At 36.2% G+C, this 26,404-nt stretch overlaps 3 protein-coding genes across 7 annotated transcripts in view; 1 reads left to right on the top strand and 2 right to left on the bottom strand.

The window, feature by feature from the left end:
* The window catches only part of nhsl3 (NHS like 3), a 53,189-nt gene extending 52,962 nt beyond the window's left edge, over positions 1-227 (top strand). For all 3 annotated transcript variants that reach the window (XM_081377475.1, XM_081377476.1, XM_081377477.1), the window contains one exon: positions 91-227. In XM_081377475.1, coding sequence (XP_081233601.1) covers positions 91-113 — 23 coding nt within the window. In that variant the 3' untranslated portion in view covers positions 114-227. The remainder of the gene's footprint in view (positions 1-90) is intronic.
* On the bottom strand, positions 3-7,970 carry yars1 (tyrosyl-tRNA synthetase 1). Its single transcript, XM_081377478.1, has 14 exons — positions 7,925-7,970; positions 7,579-7,649; positions 6,769-6,915; positions 6,508-6,683; positions 4,436-4,565; positions 4,108-4,188; positions 3,630-3,722; positions 3,360-3,495; positions 3,195-3,280; positions 2,963-3,098; positions 2,696-2,796; positions 2,405-2,598; positions 2,157-2,298; positions 3-2,063 (listed from the first exon to the last, which is right to left on the bottom strand). The coding sequence occupies exons 2-14, from the start codon at positions 7,633-7,635 to the stop codon at positions 1,953-1,955; spliced, it is 1,590 nt and encodes a 529-aa protein (XP_081233604.1). The 5' UTR covers positions 7,636-7,649; positions 7,925-7,970; the 3' UTR covers positions 3-1,952.
* A 1,213-nt stretch (positions 7,971-9,183) lies between these two features.
* mfsd2ab (MFSD2 lysolipid transporter A, lysophospholipid b) lies at positions 9,184-24,450 on the bottom strand. Of its 3 annotated transcripts, none has more exons than XM_081377480.1 (15): positions 24,363-24,450; positions 24,110-24,244; positions 21,637-21,762; positions 19,816-19,940; positions 15,930-16,053; positions 15,753-15,831; positions 15,503-15,672; positions 15,319-15,409; positions 13,863-13,981; positions 13,623-13,706; positions 12,092-12,175; positions 11,880-11,992; positions 11,641-11,784; positions 11,156-11,332; positions 9,184-10,955 (listed from the first exon to the last, which is right to left on the bottom strand). In XM_081377480.1, the coding sequence occupies exons 2-15, from the start codon at positions 24,194-24,196 to the stop codon at positions 10,904-10,906; spliced, it is 1,575 nt and encodes a 524-aa protein (XP_081233606.1). In that variant the 5' UTR covers positions 24,197-24,244; positions 24,363-24,450; the 3' UTR covers positions 9,184-10,903. The 3 variants fall into 3 exon arrangements, with proteins under 3 accessions (XP_081233606.1, XP_081233607.1, XP_081233605.1); XM_081377481.1 differs by having other exon boundaries at positions 24,348-24,444; XM_081377479.1 differs by having other exon boundaries at positions 24,110-24,446.
* Positions 24,451-26,404: the final 1,954 nt, after the last annotated feature.

Raw genomic sequence — 26,404 nt, 5'->3', positions numbered from 1 at the left:
GTAAGGAAGCATTCACAGTTTATTTCAATTTGTGCATGAAATACAGATGGAACCATGTAAATGATCATTATAATTACATTTCTTTTCCAGGAAGTACAGAGACTGCATGTTGAAGAGTCATGGTGGATGAGTTGAGTTTTGATTGGACTGTTTAGTCACAGTCTGGCAAAGACAAGAGGACAAAGCAAGTGATAAAAGCCCAAGTGAGATTGTGATCAAGGATCTATGGATACCGCAACTGTCTTAAAAGCCTTAGCCTGATAATGGCCTTCAAATGTATGCAAAAAGCTTTTTCTCCAATCGTTTTTTTTTTTTTTTTTTTTTTTTTTTTTAAATAGCTTTATTACAAACTTTCAAGTATTTTTCTAAATGAGTTTCTGTGCTCTGGGAAAAGTCACTTTAAGTTTATTGTGGACTTATTAAAGCTTAAATGACTGCAAGATTAAACTGACATCTAGTGGTCACTAGTGGTAGTAATCACTGCTTGGTGCAAAAAAAAAAAAAAAAAAAAAAAAACTCAAATCCTGTTAAAATTTTGACATATCTAAATATGTCCAAGCACAGAGATTGATTGCTAGCTTTCATGAAAGAAGTCGATTCTACTAACAATTTTTTGAAAGGTTTAGTTCTACTGCAATCAGCTTTCAGAATTTGCTTTCAGCAAATATGTAATAATACATGTACAGAACCATCTGTTACCTTTATGTATTCTGAAGTATGCTGACCATGGCTGAAACATATAACATTCAAAATATATATTTACTTTTCATTAGATTAAAGCACTTTGTAAGCTAAATGCTGCATTTCTGTTGGAACCAGCAAATTAGTAAAAGTATTGACTGACGGTCCCTCTAAAATTGATGTAAAAATATACAGTATATACATATACTTTAGTAACTATTTACTTCCAATGGAGTGAATAGAACTGCAACACTGTTTCTGTTTTAAAAATAAATATGCATTAAAAGATATTTATAGATTTACCCTGTTTTGACTGTTTTTAAATTCCTTAGACATACAAATATAACATTACACAGTATACACCCCCATACCAACATATATTTTGTTTGTCTGATTAATGTATGCTGTGTAAATATTCATTCATCAGAAGAGAAAGCCTTTTCATGTTCTCTGGTAAAGCTGCTTTTTTCAGTACAGCAAAATACGCAAATGAGTTATAGTTTCGATGTCCTTTAATCAAGAATTAATTCTTAATGTTTACATGGTGACTTTTTTTTTTTTTAAATAGACTCCCAAACTTTCATTTTCAGGTTAATATATTTAGATATCTCTTTTCAATAGATCATGACAAAAACTGCAAAGGTACATCTGAAGACATTTCCATCATTATTTCCATAAAGAAAAGTGGTTATGAATCATCTTTGTTTATTTCAATGCGTTTGGTTAACATCAGATGACTTCTGAATATTACATTGCATGAAATTTTCCCTGTGAACCAAGCTAAACTTATTACAGTTTATTATGTATATAGATTGTTCATGTCTGAACCGTTTCCATTAATGGTAAAATAGTTAAAATTGTCGTACTGGAGACTGGCACCACAGGAAGACCTGAGTTTGAGGACAACAGATGAACTCCTGGAAGATTCTTAATTTGTCATTAAAACAAATGAGCATGAGATTATTTACTGCAGCACTTAATGCGGAAAACATCCTGGACGGCAATACATGCAATGTAAAGCACAGACGATACCATATGTATTCTGCTCCAGTGATTGTGTTCTATTATATCATTTACAGGTTGACATGGCTAAATGAAACAGAAAATATTCAATAATGGCATTGTAAGCCATTTGTTTTTCCATCAGAGTCAGATAGCAGTTTTTGATGGCTATGATGAGTAAGACCTGAAACCGTATAACTGTCATGGGAATATTGGGTTGTCATCGAAACTCAAGCTTTGAAGATTTTGAGAAAAATGGTGAAGACTGTCTAGCTAATATTTCCACCTTTCAGTGTTTTACAGGTGATCTGTCCTAGTTTGGTCATAAGATTTTGCTCCTTCCATTGTGCAACATTCTCGCCTGAGATCTTCAGATCCACCTGAAGAGATCAGACAAATAAATATACAACCAAGAATAAGACACAGTGATACCATAATGAGTGTTTAAATACAAAAATATAAAACTCACATACCTGTAACTTCTCAAACACCTTTTTCTTTGGTTTCAATTCATCATCTGGTTTGCCGGATTCATAACCTTCTACAAAAACACGTTCTCCTGGTGCTGATCCTTCTGGTGGATCCAAAGGCTCCACTTTCCTGGGCTCTCCCTCACTGAAGGCCATCACATTCAGAAAGATCAAGATCATGACTTTTACTATAAGAAAATCTTCATTGATTGAATAAAATAGTTAAATTAGGGTGTATCAGCCCTACTAACATTGAAGCACAGAGCAGCATGGCTTGGGATTCAATCCCTCTCATTTTCTGAGGCTTTAGGTTGCATAGCAACACTACAAGACGGTCCTGAAGCTGCTCCTGGGAGATGTAGGCCACCAGTCCACTCACTACAGTCCGTGGCTGTTCCTCCCCCACATCAATCTTCTCTAAATATAGCGACTCTGCATCTGGATGCTAACAGGTCAAATAAAAAAGCGAGGATTTATTGGAATACTATTTTATACTATTTATTGGAAAAATAAATCGGAAAATTATTGCTGGCCGTCTCTACCTTTTCTACACTGATGACTTTGCCTACTCTGATGTCCAATCTGGATGGGATGACCTCCTCCTCATCTGCGGTTTGTTTAGGGTTGCCCTTAGCTCCTCCTTCTGTGAAGCAATGACAATCAAACAGTGTGTAAATGTGCACATTTGTACCTTTTCCTAAAACTCATTCGAAAGCTTGAAGAAGCTCCAATTTGTTTTTTACTGTTAAATGGGATCATAATAGTCGATGATTGTGTCCTAAATGTTTTTAGACTGTATTTTCACTCACTGTTTTTAGAGGGCACTGGGTAAGCTGATGTTGTCAGTTTCTTCAACTCTGGGGTTTCAAACTTCTTCCTGATGGGGTCCAACAGCTTGTTAAGAGCCAACTCTACTGAAGCCTTCAGGTCACCAGGATGGATTTGCTGCAGGTACAAGCAGTGCAGGGGTCAACATATGATGAATTTATGTAAATGTGTTATTTGTACATTAAATAGTAAAGATAAGGACTGTTCAGATACCTCTGCAGCAAAGTCCTTCTCCACTTCCTCATAGTCAGTGTAGACTTTGTCGCCTCCCCACTTTGGATCTCTTTTAATCACAAACTCTGAAAAAAAGAACACGTCATAAAGCACTTAACCAGATGTTTACATTTTCTAAAGATTGTATTGTGTGCCTGAGCTCACCTGAATGCAGCGGGAAAAGCACATGCTTGACGAAGGACAGAATCCCATTATTCTCAACATTTCCAGGCTCACAGAATGCCTTCTTTAGCTTCTTCTTCACCTCTTGGCTCTTATCCAACAGGTCAATCTTGGATTCCTGATATCAGACGATGAAAGTTTGAAAATGTTGAATCAATACGACATACAACAGCATAAACCACTATCCCGTCCCGTCGAACCAATAGGATTCTTTGATTTTATGAATCTTCAAAGTTGTAGATGGAAGCGTACCTCCTCAGAGGAGCTCATCTTGCCCCCGGTCAGTCCAGGAACCATTGGGTTCATCATGTGGATACGTTTGGTGTACCCAAGTGAGGGCAGGTACTGCAAAAGAAAAACAAAAACAAAAAAAAAAACAATGAAAATATACCCATCAATTACGCCATATGCCCACACACATATTTATGGGGATCAGTACAGAGTCATCAAAACACTACAATAGCATGGTAGAAAGCCTGATTCAGCCTGTTATTCTGTCCACCCCTTGCCTGTCCCTTCCAACTCACATATATACTATGCAAAAGTCTAGGCATATTAGATGCTTCAGAAAAACGTTTGTTTTAAGACCGTTATTTATGCTTTGCACCAGTGAAAATATAAAATTCTAAATATTGTACTAATACAGTGAGATTTTCTATTTCCTACTGGCAGACTAAAGTAAAATACAGTGTATAGGAAGTAGTGCAAATTAAGTAAAAAAAAAATGTACCTTTTCTGCTAATGTGAAGATCTTCCTCTGATCCACACCCCCGAACTGAGCATCTACTTTTAAAAACTCCTCATCCAGTGCCTGATGGAAATAAAAAACAATATCAAGTGTCTGGAATATGCCGCAAATCCGAATAATGAACAGAACACCAAAAGGCCATCCACTATTTACAAAATGTAGGTTTAAATAGGAGGACAAAGTACCCAAAAGTACTGAATACATTCATGTGATCAAAAATGCAGTAAAAATATTGTGAAGGATTATAAAAAATTTAAATGAAAAAACTCTTTTAATTTGAAAAAAGGTTAGCAAACAACAATCTGGATACCTGTAGTCCAGGGTACAGCAGACCACTCAGAAGAGGATGCTCGACCTGTTTGACCACCTCAGCCCCTGCTTTCTTTGCATCATGTTCAGTGACCACGGATGACAGTCGGTAAACATCCAGAGTGTACTCTCTATTATAGATCAACCATACGAAGAGGTTGTAATTTGCTTTCTTTATATTCATTCATAATGTATGAATATGGGTGTAACGGTACATGCATTCGTCCCGAACCGTCACAGCACGGACATCGGTATTCAGACGACGAATACAGTCAGTCACACTACAATCCAGAGGGGGGTGCATGCGGTAATGCAACACTGTTTCAACACTTATACGTTGAGTTTCAATTCATTTGTGTGATGCGCTCCACTAACTTCACAGGAAGGAAACCGGGACGGCAAAAAAGCAGCGTCCTGTTAGTTTTCTTTATTTTACAAAAGCACAATGCTATTTTTTTGTGAGAGTGTACACTAATAAAACATTTTTTACAGTTTCGAATGACGTCTTACTCTTATCTTATCTTATCTCTGTATGACCAGTATTTTAAGTTGTTTCCGCTGTTATGAGACAAAAATCACGCAGTGGAAGTCTCACCACTACAGTCCAGTGTCCTGGAAATGGGAAGCCTCAGGTGCCACCGCATGTTTAAAGGGGGGGTACAATGGTGTTTCATGTATTCAGAGTTGTTTACAGTGTTAAAGAGATGGATTCTCATGCTAAACATGGGCAAAGTTTAAAAAATATATTTTGGACGAATAACGGAGAATTTCTGTGCCTAAAATCTTACTTCCGGGTTGGTACAAGTTTCGGCTGTTTGTTTTTTTTTTCGATCGTGGATCTAATGACGTAGATGAGAGTGGAACTACTTATATGAGCATTTCTCTCGGAAAAGCGCGCCCGCGCACACGTCGACCAGAGGAGAGCGAGACCGCGCACATCAACGCGCTTCAACAGGAAATCATCGGCGCCCGCGCTGCATAGGATTTGTTCAAGAATGTCTCCAAAAAAGTGTGTATTTGGATGTGAGGGAAAGCTTACCGTGTTCAGCTTTCCAAAGAACCCAGTGTTACAGGAACAGTGGATGCAGTTTGTTTTTCCGGGGCAGCAACGGAGTGTAGGAAGTGCGGTTGTGTGTTCTGGTCATTTCAGTGACGAATGTTTTATTAACAAGGCCCAGGTCGACGCTGGATTTGCAAATCGTTTGCTATTAAAACGTGGAGCGGTCCCAGTGATAAAAGACCCCAGTCATGTAAGTACAATTGGATCAGATTTCTGTATTTTGCTGGAAATCATGCACTACCGCTTGACTCTGTAGCTCCGCCTCCAGGACCTCGGCTTTTTCCGGAGAGAATCGGAAAGCTGTATTTTTCTTTAATAAATATAATAAAACTAAACACTTTTTGGAGATATTAAAGATGCACTACTACTCTATAGGTACTCAAGATTAACATGAGATTAGGTGAAACTGTGCATGTTATCTCTCACGCGCAATGAAAACTAATCTCTGCACAAGATTTAGTTTTCATAATTCTATTTTTTAACAAAAAGAGACGTTTTTCAGCTTTGTAGCTCAATGTGACCAAATTCCTTTTGTTTGTTTTTTAATCTGTTTACTGCTTAGTGCTAAATAGTTACATTTATAATATACAAAAATAATTGATAAGAATGTGAATGTGTACCTTGAAATGCAATGTAAGTCACTTTGAAAAAAAGCGTCGGCCAAATGCATAAATGTAAATGTAATACACTAAAGGCGGCTGTACTGTACCATCTACCTCAGGGGGAACTAAATGCTGCTAGGTGGAACAAACTGTAATTTTCTGTTCAACATAAATGAAAGAAACCTAGTATTGGGAATTTGTTGCTCTTTCCTGTTGAACCAAACTCGTATCGAACCGTGACCCCAAAATCGAGGTACCTACTGAACCGTGAATTCTGTGTACCGTTACACCCCTAGTAAAAAAAAATTCCCAGTACAATGCTTGGAATATCTATAAAAACCATGTTCTTGGTCGATTATCATCCAATGTAGTTCTTTGAAATGCAGTATTTAAAAGAAGAGGAGTGTTTACCTGCTGAGCTGAAAGTCTGTGCCTTTGACAAATTTGAGTTTGTCAAGGGGAACTCCAATGCTCTCCAACATAGCCTTAATGATCTGCTCATAGTACTTCACCCTGAGCTCCAGCAGCTCCCAGGGAGCCTTCATGTTGTCTAGGTAGGCATGGAGATCAGCAAAGAGGATGGTCACCTATAGAACAAAAACACAAATAGGTATACACACCAGAGATAAGTGCCTATATGCTGACAACCAATACAGAACGCCAAAGTCAAACCTCGCAGCCCGCCTTCAGGAAGTCAGCGATCTTTGACATGGGGACAAAGTAAGCCACATGGGGTTTGCCTGTGGTCGCTGTTCCCCAGTAAACCTTCAATTCCCTCTCCTTCAGGATCTCCTTCAACTTCTCCTCACCAAGAACCTCCTTTGAAAACAACAGTGGCAGAAACAGTAAGTATGGGATGGATGGATGGATGGATGGATCATATGTTCTCCAGAATTAAATTTTTTGAATTACTTTTTCTTAATTATTTATTTATTTGTTTGTTCTTTCATTTATTTTTATATGTCTGTATTCCCTTGTGCATTTATATCTATTTTCATTTATTAATACCGTACATTCATTTGCCCTCCCTAAAATGTGAGAATAAATAAATATAACAATAAATAAACGCATAAATAAATAAATATAAAACTAAATGGAAAAAAAATGTATGTAATAAATATCAGTAAAAGAGAATAAAAATTAATTTAAAAGTACATGCAGAAAATAATAACTAAAATAAATTCAGGATTAAACTGAATTAAATAAAACAAAACTATTAAATTGTTGAATTAAATAAAACATTTATTCCTTTATTTTATATCCTATTACATTACTATTGTTTTTTACATATATAGCCTATGTATTTATTGGTTTTACTTTTTGTCTGCCAGTTTGGAACTCCATATAACTGATGGTAGTACATGTAAAAATGAAATCAGAAACCTTTCAAATGAAACTATTCAAAGGAATAACAGAAATAACAAAACAAAAACAAGTGTTAATATGTTTTGAGGATTTAAGAATCTCTATACTGTTTTTCACCTGAAGGTTCCTGGTGATGAGCTGGAACTTCTCATCAGGGCTCGGCTGCTCTCCCATGATGTCTGCTGCTTCTGTGCAGATTAAGTAACAGACAGGTCAATACCAAGATAAAGTCTACTTGTGATTCTGGGGGCAGCCAGAATCAGTAATTTAGACCTGGCTATAAAGAAGTGACTATGAATGCGCTATGAATGAATGGCTAAGGAAGAGCAGTCTAATATTCATTTCAAGGAGTGATAGAAGCACTACAAGGCAGGCAATAAATCGGCATAAAATTTAACAATTATCTTGTAATGTCAGTAAATAATAAATTACAAAAGATCACATATAAAATAAAAAAGCTCACCGGTGGTTGCTGAGAAACGTGTGTGCCGGTGACAGGCTTTTCCGGTTGCAACAGGAGTTCATCACGTATTTCATAATAAAAGCCCCATCAGCCATGTCAGTGAATAAAGGTTAGCATCATCAGTCATTTAAATACAAATATTTGGATATACATCTGTGGAATGTACTGTATATGTCTAACTAAATATGTATTATTGAGCTTTTTTTTTTCTTTTTCCGAAATACTTCTTTGTAATGTTGTAGTGTTGCATCAGCTCTGAACATCAGCAGGAAGAGTAATCGACTGAAGAGCAACGAGCTTTTTTTTTTGTTTTTTTGTTTTTTTATTAAATTCAAATTTACAAACAAAATAGGTATTTAACAAACAATTTGAACTTACAAGTTTCAAAGGCAGACATAATTACAAATTATAATAAGTAACAGCGACAGAGTTTCAAATCAAATATACAATCAAGAAAGACAATAAAAAAAATAAATAAAGTAAATAAAATAATGATAAAAAAATAAATAAATAGATAAAATAATAAACAAATGAATAACATTTACGTGAAAGTAGGTCCTTGCAAGGGGTAAGGATTTAAAGTGCACTTAGCTCATTGAGGAAATTTGCTACTGTAGAAGCTTTTACATTTGAAAGGGTGTGAAGAGCAACGAGCTGCGATCCATTGCAATAGCTGTCTGTCTCCATCAGGGGGCGCTCCTACCCTGAGCGTTCAACATTTTTTGTCCTTTCCTTTTTTAATTAAAATATTTGTAGGATTAGGCTACTGACCTTTACTTCACGAAGTATCAGATACCACAGTCATCGATCTCTTTCAGAACCAAAATTGACAATTTATGACGCAATAATGACAAATCTAATTTTGCGATTTAGAGGTTCGGTTTCGTACGATTTGTCAAATAAATAAATGAGTAAAATTGTCTGTCACAGAAAAAAAATACAGAAACATGCCACATAATGTGCAACCTCTTTCTCTCTGTTTTCATACTTTATTATGAAAAGAGATTAGGTGTAAACTAACCATGGTGTTATTATAGTAAAAGCGTGGTAACCGTGTTTTTGGCGGATTGATTAACATTTGTAGAACCAGTTTTACTACAAATATGGGTTGAATTATAATTTTTGGTATAGTAATAGTTAATTTGTGGTTACCGTGGTTAAACTACAATAACCATGGTTTGTTGGTCTTATTTGTAGTAAAAAACCAAGGTTAATTTTCGTATGAGTAACCCTGAAGAAAAAGGGAAATGATGATCCTTGAATATTAATTGTGGACGTAGTAGCCAAGTATTTATTAACAGACATTTTTGTAACATTTCTTTTAAATAACTACACACATGTACAGTACATTTATAACAATTCCATCCATCCCAAAAGGAAATCTATGTACAAACATCGCACATTTATTATATACAACTGTCATTTTTGATACCAGAATATGGAAATATCAACATATCACATAACTGGTGTTAATGAACCCATAAAGAAATGTCCACAGGTGCATCAATACAATACTCTGACAGGTGTAAGACAACGGTATTAACATCCAAAAATGCACTGACGATATTTCAATGCGCATCATCATATGTATAACATACGGCACTTGACACAAATGTTATTTACAAGTAATTCCATTTTCCCCAAATAGAAAATGAAAGATACACATTTTCAGCTGGTCTATGTACATATATACACACATCACATGGTAGGGAAACACTTGGCATTCAAATCTTTGACACCGAAGTTACAGGCAGAGAACTGACATTTATAAGTACTATACAATAATAAAAGCAATTTTGATAACTACTATACAGAAAAACAAAAGGAACCGACTAAACGAACCGATCAGGCAGAACGCAGATTCATTTAACAACTAACCAAACAGCAGTGTCACCTAGAAGACACATTGATTGGCTTTTCCATAGGAATCAATGGCATATCAGACATAATTCAGCAGTGACAACTATTCTAATTGCCCTTATTTTACTGACTGAGACCCTTAAATAGGATAAATGAAGAAAGAGGGGAGAAACATACGCAATCAAATCAACATATGACTTAAAACAAAAGTAATAAATACTTAAATAATCTTGTTCACCTCAGACGAAGCATTTTAACCCCACTCACTCTGATGGCATCCTGCTAGTTAATTGCCTCAGTTCTCAGCTGTACTTTTCATTCACACTTTAGCTGGTCCATCCAGAAGTTAATCGAATAAGCGTTGAGGGACCACCTTTGTACGTTTATCCCTTAGCGCATCCCTCTAAAAGAGCTCTGTATGCCCCACAAGAGCAGAAACAGATAAAAAGGAACATAATAGAAGGTGTACGCAAAGAAAAGTATTACAAGAAATAAACAATAACCCTTTGTGCGCAATTCTAAAGTTTGATGTAATCAAACCCCACTTGGGTCTTATGGTTTCAAGTTTGTAAATTCAGTTAGATGCACAAAAGTACTTATAAATATTAAATTACATACAAATATTACTCACGTAGTGTTCAGTTTCACAGATATTCCTTCCAAAATGTACCTTTCAATTGTGATTGAAATGCATTTTTGGTTTTAGCACCTTAAAAACCTTTCTAAATGTTTCAAGTTTCTTTTTACGGTAGAGGTGTCCCACCTCAGATTTTTTTTTTTTTGTGCAGTATAGATGTGTGCTTGTCAAAAGCTGGCTGTTTGCTTTGAGATCCCATGCCAGAGAGCAGCACAAATACACACAGAAGCCCGACCTTCGGATTAATGCAAGTCAGAGAAACATTTCTAGCGTCCATTAGCACTTGCGACTGGAAATGGCAAGGCACTTTGAACTTGAGCTGGCAAAGGCTACGTTTCAAGTTGATCCGCTGTTGTATAGGGGTGATATGGGTGGAAGTTCTCAACCATAAGGCAGCCTGGTTGGTTCAAAGCATCCACTCTGTCTGTTTTGGCTCTGTTGGTCTCGACGCAAATGGCACAATGCCAATGGTTCTGGTGCTATTAAACTACATTGAGCTCAGTGGAGTCTGCCTCTGAGTCGATCTCATTTTCTCTGAAAAAGAGTCACACAGGACAAAGTTAGGCAAAATCAATGGGTCACAGCTAAAAAATATTGTAAAAAATAAGCACAAGAATATCATTTAATCAGCTTTAGAGTTTTAAAAGTACCATGTAACTTTAAATATTACAAGAATGTTGAGCTGGCTTAGCTTGTTTAAGCAAGACATGTGATAGATTCAATAGGTGGTTTACCTTTGTTCATTAAGAAGTTTGCGGTTGCCTTGTCTCCTTTCCTCATTGATGGGATAGGAGATGAATATTAGCAGCCCGATAATGATCAAGACTATAGGAGCGGCAGACACCAGGATCTTCAAGGTTAAATCGACCTCGGCGGGTTGCGTGCAACCTCTCGTCACGTAGCCGGCAAAACTGTTTCAAAGAGCAAGAAACGAGAGATTAGCATGCTATTAATGTTGATTCAGATAAATCCAACCTCATGACTGAGCACTGAATCTCACATGAAACACTGTCCTACATGGTCACGGCCTCCAGAGCCAAGAACCATAAGAGAGAGGCACTAATCGCATTATATCTGAAGGTCAGGAGGCCAGACTTATTCTCATACAGTAAAAGTAAATTAAAAAAACAGGCTTATTCGATCATGCAGACTCTAATCCAAATTTAACAGCCTTGATAGCTTCAAAAAGGATTTCGTGTACGTCTTTGTGGAAACTTACTCAAGACTAAGAGTGGAGACCCCCAATGAGACTCCAGATGCAAACTTGGTAAAGAACACATAGAAGGAGTAGAAGATGGCTTCATGGCCCTGAGATTCAGGATTTTGGACTTTAAAATCATCCACGACGTCGGGAAGCATTGACCTGAGCACATAGGAAAACATGCATGAATACTGTGCATCAAATTTGGAAGCGTACGCATATATTTTTTGTGTATTTTATAATCATCAGGTACTCACCAGGGCAGAAGGAAAGCCGCTGCTACACTGACTCCAGCCGCAAAAGACACAACGTATGTCACATAAAGACTGCTTGGCACCAAGACTACAGAGACCATGAAAGGCACCACAGACTGTAAAGAGAATATAAACAGTCAGTAATGGAAATTAAAAAGTTTTCGTTTGATGACAAGACGATGTAGGTCAGTTAAGGTTTGCGTGCCAATACTTACTGTAGTCCCAATATACACGGCAGTCTTCTTGCCAAATTTCGTGAGGAACCATTGCCAAAAGGGGATAGCAAGTGTGGCGGAGAGCTAAAATAGAGGAAATTAAAATAGAGTTGGCTCAATGAGTGTGTTGGATAAAAAAAGAAGGGAAAATCTTGTTTAAAACACCTGTCAAGTTCTATTCAAGTTGTTTTATACCATATACCATTTCCAACAGACTTTTAATACAGCAATTAATGCAAGTGTACACACCTTACATATATTTTTCAAGGTAAAAATATATATGAAAAAATCATAAACACATTAAACAACACTTTCCAGCTTGAACTATTTTGTTATAAAAAGGTCAAATTATGTGATATTTTAAGAGACTTCTGCAGGGGTCAAAATCCCGATTTAAGATATCACTTCCAGTTTTATGTTTTTTTTTTTCTTCTGCATGTTGGTCAAACCACATGTTGATTTGGTGGACAAACATTTGTCATCTTATGTATATTGACTAAATTAAAATTAAAATGTAAATAAATGAATTTAGATCAGACGATGCCCAATAAAAAAATGTGTTTTTTAAATGCTAAATATCAGTCCATCGGTCTTATGCTCACCAACTAACTATTTATAATATTTTTACAATTCTGCTTCAGTTTTTTTTTTCTAAGTAATAATCCTAATAAAAATTGTCAAACTGTTAAATAGAATTTCATTCTTCCCAAATTACATTTACATTCATGAATTTGGTAGACGCTTATCCACAGTGACCAACTTTGCATTAAAACTAAATTTTTTCAATTAATTGTCTGGGAATCGAACCCATGACTAATTAACAAATGTAAGTTAACTTACATTTTTGTTATCCATTTACTGCACTGCAAGATGGATAATGCACATAAACAAAGCTTTAGCTAAGATTTTATATCTGGAAAAAGTAGATAAGCGTGTTCATACAGGTTCCCATCAACAAGAATGCTTCCTCATGACACACAAGACGACTCTGTTGTTAGCAAAGTATTAGGTGAAGGACAATGCCTGAAAACGTACTATTCATGCATTCTCAGTCATAGTTCAGAGTCCACGAGAGAGGATTATTGTAGTCAGGAGGGAATAAAAAAAGTCAGCAGACTGAGTTTGACATGACTACTATAATTCGCTCTTATTGAACATGAGTGTTTAAAACCCATTTCAAGGACAAAAGTCATGACAAAGAGTGGATATTCTTGTTATCCATAACTAGATGAACACCTTTTTCTTCCTCAAACAATAATCTGGATTCTATCCAATACTCTCGACAGTGAAAACTTGTCTACGATAGAGGAATTTCATGGGTAAAACAGCAAGCTGTAAGTTGGTTAAGGGGCAATACTGGAAATACTAATCTATTCCAGAAAACAGCCCAAATGGATTTTGTATAACGCAAATAGCAAACTGCACTGAACCCATTTTAAGTCATTTCCTTTTGTACACTTGTCAGTCAAAATGCATTCAAAAAGCACATTCAAAACACATTTGAAAAGACTGAGCCCTTTATAATGCTTACCATAATGACGAGCAGGATGTTTTGGAAGTCGTTCCTAAAGCCCAGGGTGTAGCTACAGAATAGTGCAAAGTTTCCCTCTAGAAACTGCAAGAAATATTTATAGACACAATAAGCTGCATAGTAAGACACATTAGCCAAACCTAACAAATAAAGAGTTTGCCAAAGCTAACAGTGCTCATCTGCGGCAGTCACTTTTTAAAAGACCATGGCTCAACCGGAATCATTTGCACAAAGACTCACCATAAAGGCCAGAGAGGTGAAGAGGAAGCCCATGACCAGCTTTGCATATGGGCCGTGACCCATAACCATACGAATGCCCTGGAAAAATGACATGGGCTCAGTTCTAACCCTGCAGGTCTCTGTTAAAAAGAAGAGAGAGGCAATGTGAGATGATGGAAAGTGGCACCAAATCAAACAAATGGCAATTAATGGTGCTACAACAAATGCAATAAACACCAGAGCACTGGGGAAACTAGGGTTTACAATAGTAAACTAACTTTTCCCCAACAGTTTTCAGATTTTAGCCAATGAGCCAATTTTTTTAAATAAAGATAAAAAAAAAAGGGTATTGATCCGCATAATGTGGTTGTCGGTTAGCTGCCAAAATAAGCCGCCCAGGAAAAGAATGTTGTTTAATTGCTTGATCCATGTTCCATGATCATGAACGCCCAAGTCAGGACTGTGCTTGTCTTTTCCCACAACATCTCACGCAAGCCTGCTTGTTAAGGCTCAATATTTTGGTTCAAAATAAACTACTCTGGAGAACACCAATAATGACCTTCTTTTAACATGCGCCACATTTAGACACCTCTCTGTGCTGTGAAAGCTAATCACCCTGCTAAGCTTATTCACTGGCATTTCCCTGGGACCAGCTGAGCTCTGCTTGTGGGACAACTACTGACTCAAAGTAACCCGATCAGTGTAGAAAAGAACTTCTGCAATTAACCGCATGAGACTGCTTGATGAGCAGTTCACACACATTGTGTCAGTTTGGGTCTAAGATATTGAAGTGATAGTTCCCCTTAAGAAAACAAAAAACCAATAGGTTTTAGTTACATCAAAGCCATGATGTCGGCTGATTTGATGTTTGGTCGATTTCCTGCATTTAAACTTTGCATAAATTTTAAATGTGGTAGTAATTTTTTGCAAGCATATTAAAGGACCTCATAGCTAACAGGCATGGACTAAAGGCTTAAAATTAAGCCTTACATTTTAATTTCACGTGGTCTTTAAAGACGAATCTACACTATCATTCAAAAGTTTGGGGTCAGCATGATTAAAAAAAAAAAGTTTTAAACTGTTAAAAATATTTTCTTTTGAACTTTCTAGGCATAAAGAATTCTGAAAAGGGTAATGTATCATGGTTTCCACAACAATATTGAGCAGTACAACTGGTTTATCTAGCAGCAAATCAGCATAGAATGATCATGTGTCACTGAAGACTGGAGTAATGATGCTGAAAATTCAGCTTTGCCATTACAGGAATAAATTAATTTTAAAATATATTCAATAGAAAACCATTCTTTTAAATTAAAACTGTAATATTGTGTTATTACAATGTATTTTGCAAATAAATGCAGCCTTGTCGTAAGAGACTTTCAAAAACATTTTTAAAAATCTTACTGACTATGTCAGTTTAAATGCATCGAAAGAAATTGTGAAATTGTGGCATATTTGCAATAGTACCAGCACTTACCTTTTTGTTCTTTCACACCAAGGAACAAGACCACGGCACAGACAACATAAATGATGCAGATGACACCAGATGCGATCATGTAAGCATTTCTCTGTGGGAACCATAAGAGACCAGGCATTTAATACCAATGTAACAAGAATTTAATAGTCAACCTCAAAAAAATAACAAATAAAAAATTCCTTACCAGATTATCAAGTGAAACATGAGGCTCAGTTATGTTGACATCGGGAGACACCTGTAGATCTGTGGAGTTCAGGACCTCTCCAGAGCTGATACAGGGAGCGTTAGCCATTCCCACAATCTGACCTTGAACAGCAGTGCCAATGAGCGTGCCCAAAACCTCAACAGTCATTCCTGAGACAACGGATAAGCGGTTAAAGTCGTGCAAATGGGAACCGGAGGATATAGCTAGCTGTAGATGCTTTAAAACTCACGGTAGGCTGTGGCCGAATCCCTCTCTTTCTGTTCAGTGCTGATAAACATGGTAAGAGCAGAGTATGGTACATGGAAGCACTGTTTTTTTGGGAAACAGAAGATGCCAAAGGGTCAAAGGAAATTTAGGCAAAACCATACAGGCTACAACTTATGGTCAGTATAAAATGGTTACTCACTGTCTGTAATGTTTGGAAGAGGCAGTAGAAGATCAGGTACCAGGCAATCTTGCCTTGGTCAAAGGGCGGCACGTACCAAATGAGGAAATAGCACAGCACAGCAAATGGGGTAGACAGAATGATCCTGTATGGAAAAGATATATGACATTAGTAAAGGTACAAAAGGTAACTTATTTAGAAAAAAAAAAACTATAGGGTTGTTATTCTGGTTCCACAAGACAATAAACAGATGAAGGACACTAAGTGAGGCGTTACATCTCTTGTCAAGTAAATGACACCAAACGTGTAATTTCAGTTCTCTCTTTTCTATGTATAAAAGCTATGATGTTGTCACCACCTGCCGAACACATTAAGAGATGAAAGAATTGATTGCATAACGTCCTGTCTTGGTTCATCGCACAGGATACTTTGGTGGAAATACAGTGTTGGTTCTTATCTGTCATTCCTGTTCAAGGAAATAGCTTTAAGCATCATAGAAGGTGTGACACTTTGTGCCAGACTTTGCTTTCCTGGTAGTGTGATTCAACATTCCGAGGAGTAAAGCCTGACATTATCCCCCCCAGTTTGTTTATGGAAAAAGCCGAACCACACTTGTTTTTTTTTTTTTTTGGTTTTTTTTTTTGAGTAGAACTTCCCAAATTCGGAGCCCACAGAATATAACACTGAATTACGCAGAATGTGAATGTTTGTATTCAATAGGTACACTCCATCCCTCCTCCCCCTTGGTGTTTGTTTATTAAATATTTAGGTTAATTCCATAATGCTTTCAGTTGCTAATAGACTGCAGTACTCAAAAGTGTAGCATTACCCATGCTTACTCTGCAGATTTTTACCCTGCGTTCAGCACTAGAAAATGTTTGCAGATTTTGGGTTACGTTTCTTTGATACTTGAGTCATGTTACTTCATTTAATGCACAAATATGTTCAGAATCATGATTTACCACAAATATGTTTTAGTACCTCAAATGTTTCCAATGATACGTTTGTCATCATGGAGGCAGGAGTTTTAGCCTCACTTAAAAACAAAATATTGTTTAATGATAAACTAATTATAATAAACAGTGAACATTATAAAAAGTTCACCCTGCCAACATTTAGATTAGACAGACTTTAGGACACACTTACATCAAATTAAACAGAGTAAAGAATAAGCGTATTTGGCGTGATGTGTGTGTATATATATATATATATATATATATATATATATATATATTGATTGATTGGGTTGATGTGCTCCACAGGTATTTAATTATCTGAACGTGCTCCTCCCGAACTTTTTTAATAAAACATCATTAAATGTGTCTATACAAGCCTAAAAGGCCAAAAGGGTAGGAGTTTGTTGGATGGAAGGTTACAAGAGGGCATTTACTGTAATATCTTGGGAACTAAAAACAAAACCTTTGCCATCAGAAATGACTGACAGCCATTTTCACTTATATCAACTATATTTTAATCCTACTATAATACTACAGTACAATAATATTATTTAATCTATTAAAACATTTGTTATGTATATTGATATACTGCATATATTCTTTATTTCTCAAGAGTTACTTGTATAAATCTGGATTTTTCATTAAAATATTTAATCAGAACGCAAGAAAAAGAACAAAAGTGCAAACATGTAGCAAAAAGGTGCAGCTAGTTAAAAGTTCAAAATAGCAACAAATCACACTGTACCAGGGAGGCTAGCATTTGAACTAAAATAACCCCACAGTGCTCGGTATGCCGCCTTTAGACTAGTTTGAGACAGCACTGGTCTGCCTTCCTTCATTCTGATTGGACGACAGAGGTGGTGTGTTGTGGGTTGGACCACTCAAGAGTTGCCGCAATTTGAATACACCTCCCCGTCCCCAAGGCATGCAGCTGGAAAAGGGAATGTCTTCCGTCTGAGCACGCAACACAAAACAAATGTCTCTTTAAATCATGCCATTTGCTGAACCACACTTGATACGTCTTGTGGATTGAATTGAATAGCTTACAGACAGAAAATGTCCCATGGATTAAGGAAGATAAGATGTTTTTAGGTTCATGTTCTCTGATAATCATTTGCATTTTATCAGAGACTTTAATGTCTTCAAACATTGACATTTTCTTTACAGTTACTCAGTATTTCTGCTCATGTCATTTAATTTACCGTTGAAAATGTGACTAACCCTTGTAATGAATTCCGTTTCAGGATTATGATAGCTTAACTCACATGTTTGTGACTATTAATAATAATTCATGTGATGAAGCATTGAGGAAATTCAATTATACAGGCTTGAGGCTTCCCCTCATGAGAGAGGGGGGACATTTTCTCCCCTATGTACCGATAACTATCCCAAACAAACCTGTTTCATTCACTCCCAAGTGGCATCACAGCACAGATCTGTGCGTCACTAGGGATCTTCTAATGATACCACCCTGAGAGGATACAACCATCTTGCTCAGATTCAATGTCACTGAACTGAGCTCATTAGGGCAGAACTTTCTCACCAGCTTCCTACCAGATTCATTCACATGCCCCGTGTCCAGTTAGAATGGAGACGCACATTCCTCAGCCCAACCCCCCGTTCCCAGCACTTCCTCCAAGTGGTTTTTCAATTATTCAAATAGTGAGTGACCTCCTTGAGAATATGGCGAACGTAACACTTCAACTGACCATCATATGAAAAAAAATATATATATAAGACTGAGAAAGTGAAATGCTGTGGAGTGTTTTTAATGTTAGACTTATTTCCATTTGTTCGAGGTTGGGATTGCCTTGGGAAGAGGGAAAATGGTGTTTGAGAGCTTTACATTGATATTTTGCTTCATTGGTTGCTGCAAACCCATATTCATCTCTGTGTAAACTCAACAAGACTTTCACAAAACCCGAAAACCTTCAATGTGTGGAGAACCACTCAAGCTTTCTCAAAAGCAGATACCTTCATGAGCATCATGTCATTACAGATAATGCTAATGTGGTCGGAAGGTAAAGCATCATTTCCTTGGGGGGTTTTTTTGTTGTGAGAGAGCAAAAATCTATGTCCTAAATCTTCAGAAAAATGCTGATAGCAATCTCAGGATGTAAAACTTGGTATTCATTTTCTATGAGGTTTGCTATTTTTTCAACATTCAGGTCATGTCTAAATACTGTGATTTTGTTTTTGCTAGAAGTAATAATAAACTTTAAGAAAATTAACAGAAATGTACACACAAAACTACACTAAAATGGGTAACAGGGTTGAGTTCAATTTTAACCTAAATTATGCTGTCACACAGTAGGTAGTTTGAGAACAAATGTTGGTTTCTTAAGCACATTTGCCTCCATATTTAATACAATTCTGTAACACTAATTAAGAAAGAAGAGCATTTACATAATTTCTTGTTGTTGAATGGCAAGTGTTTCTAGTCAGGACAATGATAAAGTGGTTTAGTCATGCATGTGGTGTACAATGAAATCAGATTGGCTGGCTGAACATGCAAAATGGCCAAAGGCAAAGCTACTGTGATGTATCCATCACGGCACGCCCCTAAACCCCCCATGAGAGCTCAAGGAGTCCTCTCACTTAGAAACATCACCAGACACACTTGGCTCTCTCACTTTAAGACTACAACTCCTGATATTTCACAATGACTGAGAAATGGGTCAGAAGACAAAGCAAGTGACAGAGCAGAGAGATTCATTTGGGACGTATTTTACGGAAATAACCCTAGCAGGACAAAGGAGGCCACCGAGTTTGTGGAGGGTAGAATTGTGAAACAATTTTTTTTTCTAAGAAGGGCAGAAAGTTTCTACAGGCAACATGCTCCTTAAACAAGACAAATCTGAGTCATCAAGACATCAAGGTATGAATTCACACAGACCTGGACAGTAAAGCATTGGAGAAATCCAATTAAACTGAGGTGAAAAAAGACATACCAGGGCATCATTCGTCCAAATCTGGTCCAGGGACTCCGGCTGACCAGAAAACCCACAGTAGGGTCTGTGATAGCATCCCATGCTCGACCCACAAACAAGATGATGGAGGCATAAAATGGGTCCAACTATCGAGAAAAGAGAAAGACATGTCATCAGCTTACCTAAAACACACATCACCGGTTGAGATTTTCCCACAAACGTATTTAGGACTAAATTATATCTCAAACTAACAGGTGAAATATCAACATGAAAGATTAAAAGAAATTAAAAAAATAAACTAAAAGAACACGAAGACTTCAGCACTTGAAAAACCTTTAAAAAAATGTTTAAAATACTAAAAAGCTCGGTTAAACCTTTTTTTAAAATATAAAGCTCCAATATTACATATTAACAGTTTATTTGAAAAATAAAAATCTGTTTTGGTGATAAAGGAAAGATATGCCCTACTATCAGATGAAGATGTGACTTCTCACAATAAATCAACATGCTCTTTAGAAGGCTATGTGAACCACAACAACTTCTTACAGAGTTCAGGAGGAGCACATTGGGCACATGACAAGCAAATAGTGTTACTCAGTTGCAACAACTTTACTTCCAGTCCAACAAACAAACTGCTGGAGGAATCTGAAATGTTGCACAGACTAACTGCTTCACGCTGACATTGTGCATTGTAGAAATAACTGTTAATTATGGGATTAAACACATTAACAGAACTCACGCTGGGAACCTGTCTACTGTAACCCATAGTTACATGATATACACTGAAGGCTATTAGAACAATCCTATTCAGACACTTTAATCTGGCCAATCAGCCTGCCAAGACTACAGTAGCCTCCAAAAGTTAATGGCATGAAAGACCTTTGAAATACCATTAATTTTCCAGTACAATTCCTCCTTTGTGACTGTACTTGTCTCGGACTATGCGAGAATGAAACCCACTGCCCCCTGAGGATCACAATCTGATTCTGCATTCTACAAGTCAACCCGATCTTCTGTTATGAGGCCCTTTTCACAAATTCAAGGTATAAAAAAATAAAAATAAAAAAGCAGTGTCGTTCATCTTCAGAAGATGTTGATCGTCAGTTTAAGGAGGTCAACTAAACATCATATTACACGTTTTGTTTTATATTTGATTTTTTTTATATAATGATTTAATTTGATAAAAATCACAATTTTTCCATTTATTTATTGATTTAATTTGTATTATTTACTTGTCTTCCAGCTAAATAGTGTGCTTAAAACTAGTAAAGAATTTAATATACCTATATATTTTAATTTTAAGTATATATGAAGAGTTCAGATGCAAAAGCCTCTAAGTGCCATCTGAAATTTTCTTCTAAAATTATACATTTTATCAAGCTCGTATATTTAAGTTCAGTAATTTCACTTAAATGGCAATGAAAATTAGCCTACCTATTAATTGTCATTTAAGTGAAATTACTGAATTAAATATACGAGCTTTTATTAAAAATGATCATTCTAGATTCTAGAAGAAAATTTCTGATGGCACTTAGAGGCTTTTGCATCTGAACTCTTCATATATTATTTTTATTAAAACTTTATTAATCAAAAATTATATCATATGATTTTGATTGATTTTAATTGTTGTATAAAATTGAGAATCATCAAGTCCTCTGAGGTGGGATGGGCCAAAATCATTTGAAGTAACATTTGATGTGATGAAAACTAGTTATATTCAAAGCTAGATTCATTTTTATTTTAGATAATAGTTTGTCAAATGTAAATGATGGTTTTAAGAAAAAGAAAGTAATGGGACACAAAAGTGTACCACAAAGTGCAATCACACAGAGCTCTACTCACCAAAGCAACGTCCAGCAGGTAGATCTGAAGGAAGAAGCCGATTGCACATCCCGTTATCTGATATGGTGCTCCTCCAATGGCATAACACAACTTGTTGCACACCGACAACCGGCCCTTTGATTCATGCTATTTTAAAAAGAAGAAACAACAAGATGAAAATCATCCAAATAATTCAAAATATAGGGATTATGAATTCATGAAGTTCATACCGAGTTCACTGTCTCTCAATTGAGATTTAAACTGACCTAATTGTGGTGTAAATAGGCTCACTATGGCCAGACACGCTTGTAATTTGGCTTAAGTTGTAGAATGACTAGGGACAAGCGCCGGTTTCAATTATGCTAATACTATGCATTTCTGCTTGACTTGCTGTTTGGTCCTAATCCAAACATAACCTCATTCGCCATACAGCCATGTAGCTTCTAATATTTAGGTCAAGATATGAGCCTTCATGCAAGAAATACCACTGAACACAATCAGATGAGATAGGAGGCTTTCTGTGATTAACATCAGCACATCAACTCACGGCAAATCAACAATTTTAAGAGACTCAGAGACAGTCATTTAGTTTAAATGTGAGCCCATTTATCAAGAAATGTGAGGGTGTGATTTTCAGTCAGATACATGTCAAGTTAAGTCAAGTCAAGTGTATTTGTATAGCGCTTTTCACAATACAGATTGTATCAAAGCAGCTTCACAGTATTAAATTAAAATAATACAACAAGGTTTGTTTCTAATGGAATTTATTGATTGATAAAATTAAATATCCCCAAATATTGTATCCTCCAAAAATAAAGTTACCAATATAGCTCCATTAAAGTTGCAATGTGCTGATCATAAGTCACTATCTTTGGCTTTATTGCACAAGCCGCACAAGGTGTTCCCATAAAGCCTTTAGCTTGTGTTAAAGTACACTAGGACAATCTTAACACTCCACCGTAAATGAAGACACTGTATTACAGTCTTGTGGTTGGAAGGCCCAACTGACTGACAGTGCAACAGAGCTAACATAGTAGAAACAGAGAACAATTATTTGTTTTCACTATTTGTTACTTCACTAAGCACTATTAATAGAGGAATTGTTGGCTTGTTATGTGACTGGGGCTTTCATCAATTCTGGACTGCATGTTGCTTAGTTTGTGATGCCGAGACACAGTTTTGGGGTAAATAAACTTGCTAAAAAATGGTCAAGGAAGTATAGAAACGCACTCAATGGTCTTGTAATGACACTAAACAGAGAAATTTTGCAATTGAATAGGAAATTTCCTCAAGATACCAATCATTTATGTGATGCCATCCTCTCTTACATCTTTGCAATGATCAGGATAAGCTATTAAAATATCAGCCACTCTCAATTTACATCATGGCGTTTTAACCATTTACACAAAATGGGACAGAGAGATCATCTAAGAGCTGCTTTTGGAATGCAGAAACTATATGACTAATTTAGCTTATCTACATCAGCATGCAGCAATAAAAGCACACCACGTTTTACAGCAATACAGTCATATGACATACAATCAATCTAATAAATCAAATGACTATATGATTATTCATTCTGATGATGTGGCATGTGTAATCTCCATATGGGGTCAATTCATTAAGGCTTTGTGTGACACACCCAAATGTTTACATCTTGTTGATTGATAGACTAATTGCTATATTTTAATTTTTAAGTAAGGAATAATTGGAGACAAACCATTAAATTGTGAAGCCAGGTGGAAGTGTAGCCTACATTAATTTTCAATCATTCAAAAAGCATCGAAAGCTTAAGATGATTCTATGCACTTTCTAGACAGGAAACAGAGTTTTCCAAATTTGTATTTATATTATTGGGAGTCTTTTGCATTAAAGTCATTTAAATATTTTAGTGAAGTGGTATGGAGCTGCATAGCCGTGCACAGAAAAATAAGCCAATCAGAATCAACCAATCAAAATAATTTAATTGTAATAGATCCCCCTCTCTTAATTAGTTTCGTTTCACTATATTTCACAATTATTTGATTGATATATTGGTTTTAGGGGAAATTAACACACAAACAACTTTTAAAAAAATAATAATAAAAAAAAATACGTTTTCCCTAATTTGATTTAAAATAGTTCAGTTGCTAACTGAAGCACATTTTAAGCTATTCTCACAGACATTCAAACAGCGACTGCCATTTAAACTCTGACACCGGTCTACGATGTAAATAAGCAACGAAATGTAATAAAATTACAACTCTGATGGCATAAACAACAAACAGCCAGATAATTAATATGGAATCGGTCTAAAATCGTTGATTATAATGCCAACGTTATAATTTCAACGGTTCGCGAGCGGGCGTGCGCGCTCAATTTATCCTGACAAAATGACACGTATATCAGCACGAGCCGCTCCTACGTGGCTGTTCAAACGGGAAATTATGGAAATATGTGGGCTGCTAATAAACTTATAACTGAATGAAGGCATGATTTATTTTCAGTTTCTTACCTTTGCAGCCAGTTTGATTTCATCTGGGCTGGGTTTTTCCAGGAGACTTGCATTCGAGAACTGCTCTGCGCCCTCTCCTCTTGCCATCTCGTTCTTGAAAATTTACGTTTAAAATCTCCTGCGAGAACCCTGTTACTGAATGATATTGACAAAAGAAGAAAACGAAAAGATACCAGCTTTAAAAAAATAACATAAATCACGGATCCTGTTCGCGTAAGCAGTTTTCTTTAGGATCAACCTGTTTCTACCGAACCTTGTACCAGCCGGGTGTAGTAGTAATTGAGTCGATACTCCTCCCCCTTCAAACAGTCATTCATCTACCACAAACCCCTCCTTCTTCCTCCTCGGATGATTTCTCACCCTATACTATGCTAGGGGGCAGGAACGTGACGTCAACATGCTGACGCATGACCACATGCTCAAATTGTAAAGAAAAGACTTTTGAAACATGCATGGGGGACATAGTACTGTTGTATCATTATGTATGAGGCAACAGTTTGGTACATGATATTTGTACATTGTTTTGAAATAAGGAGCAATTCAGTCATCAAAGGTTGTGCTTGGTTTCCATTCAGAAATGCATTCAGAGAAATGCCTGTCATTAGGGTCATTGGGCTAAAAATATAGGTTCCAAAATCATATATATTTATATTTTTATACATATATATTTTTGCAGCGATGCCATAGAAGAACCATTGTAGGTTGTGTGAACCTTTCAGTCAACAGTTCTTAAAAATAACTTTTTTTTTCTTAGTGTGAAGAATATTTTAAAGAAACATATTTCTATATAGTACCAATATGGAAAGGATCCATATGGAACATAAATAACCTTTATTTGTAAGTAAAAGTACAGTATACATGCCACGTGGAGAATGTAACTTTACTGTTTACTCACACATATAAGGTTACCAACATAACTTAAAAATATACACAAAATAGGCTACAGGGTTCAAGTTCATGCACTAATCAATGTGTCAACAGAAGATTAGATAAGAGTTCAGTTGAGTGTCACAGACAGTTGTGTTTGGAAAGAAATTTTTATCTTGTTAGCAGAGAGCAATTCTCCAATTAGGTTCAGATTAGATAAACCAGAAGGTGATTCAAATTAAATAAAACAATTTTAGGTTTTAGGTTCACCAAAATCCTCAAATTCAATTGTATAATCTTTAATTGGTTTAATCTTTCATTCAGATGCAGACAGTTGTGAAAGTGTTTGGTACAATAAGGTCCCATTGGTTGGCATTACTGTAAACTAAAAAGCAATACATTTGTCACTTTATTTATTAGGCCAATCTTTGTTAACGTTAGTTAATAAAAATACATCTGTTCATTGTTAGTTCATGTTACCTCAGTTTCTATTAAACAATATTAACAGATACAACTTTCCATATCAATATTAAATGTTGAAATTAAGATTAACTAAGATTAATAAATGCTTTAGAATTATTTTTCATTGTCAGGTCATGTGAACTAATGTTAACAAAACCTTATTGTATTGTGTTACTATTCCAAAAAATAAAAATCATTCTGAAGTTGATTTGTTAATATTTCCTTCAAGATAAGATCTTAATGAAAAAAGTTTTAGATGATTTTGTGTGTCGGTGTATGAGACCTATAGCTTGCCATTGGTTGAAAGATTCAGTCCTGATTGTTATTTACCTGTCGGGGACAAAATGACCAATTTCAAAATCTGTCCAGAGATCATTTTGCTCTTGTTTGCAAATGTCAAATGTCAACCTGTCAATCAATTTCTTTGTTGTGAAACATTATCTTCAGTGTCACATGACTAGAAGCCCCAACATTAGCCCTGACCTTGGCTCTGTCCCTCTTACTGTATTTCTGTTATGTGTAGCTTATTGTTACAAAGTTTCATGAGAAATCGGTTGAGCAATGACCTTGCTGTGACCATTATCCCACTGGTTTTATGTTGGGAGGGGTCATTCATGAATGAAACTCTCTAGTTTCATGTTATGAAAGATACTTGTAAATTGTGCTGTCAGACATACTGCTGTCCTACCCTATACATAGCCACAAGTGTTATGGAAAGTCACAAGCAAGGGGGTGGGTTTTATTTGTGTCTGCGTGTGTGTACAGTATGTGAGAATTGTTCTCAATAGCTTTCAAAGAACAGGCACCTTCTGTACCCTTGTGAGTTTGGTAGATTTTCCCACTACGCACCTGACTTAGGTTGAACCAAGTGTCACATTACACCTGAAAATCTTATACTCATGAGAGTTCACCTCTGACTGTGTTAGTTGACGCCTAAGAGTAGCTATTCTGACCGCATACAATAAT

The sequence above is a fragment of the Scardinius erythrophthalmus genome (assembly GCF_964197995.2).
Source record: "Scardinius erythrophthalmus genome assembly, chromosome: 10".
NCBI lineage: Eukaryota > Metazoa > Chordata > Actinopteri > Cypriniformes > Leuciscidae > Scardinius > Scardinius erythrophthalmus.
Note: the sequence above shows the minus strand (reverse complement) of the source record. Positions and strands in the feature narration are given on the sequence as shown.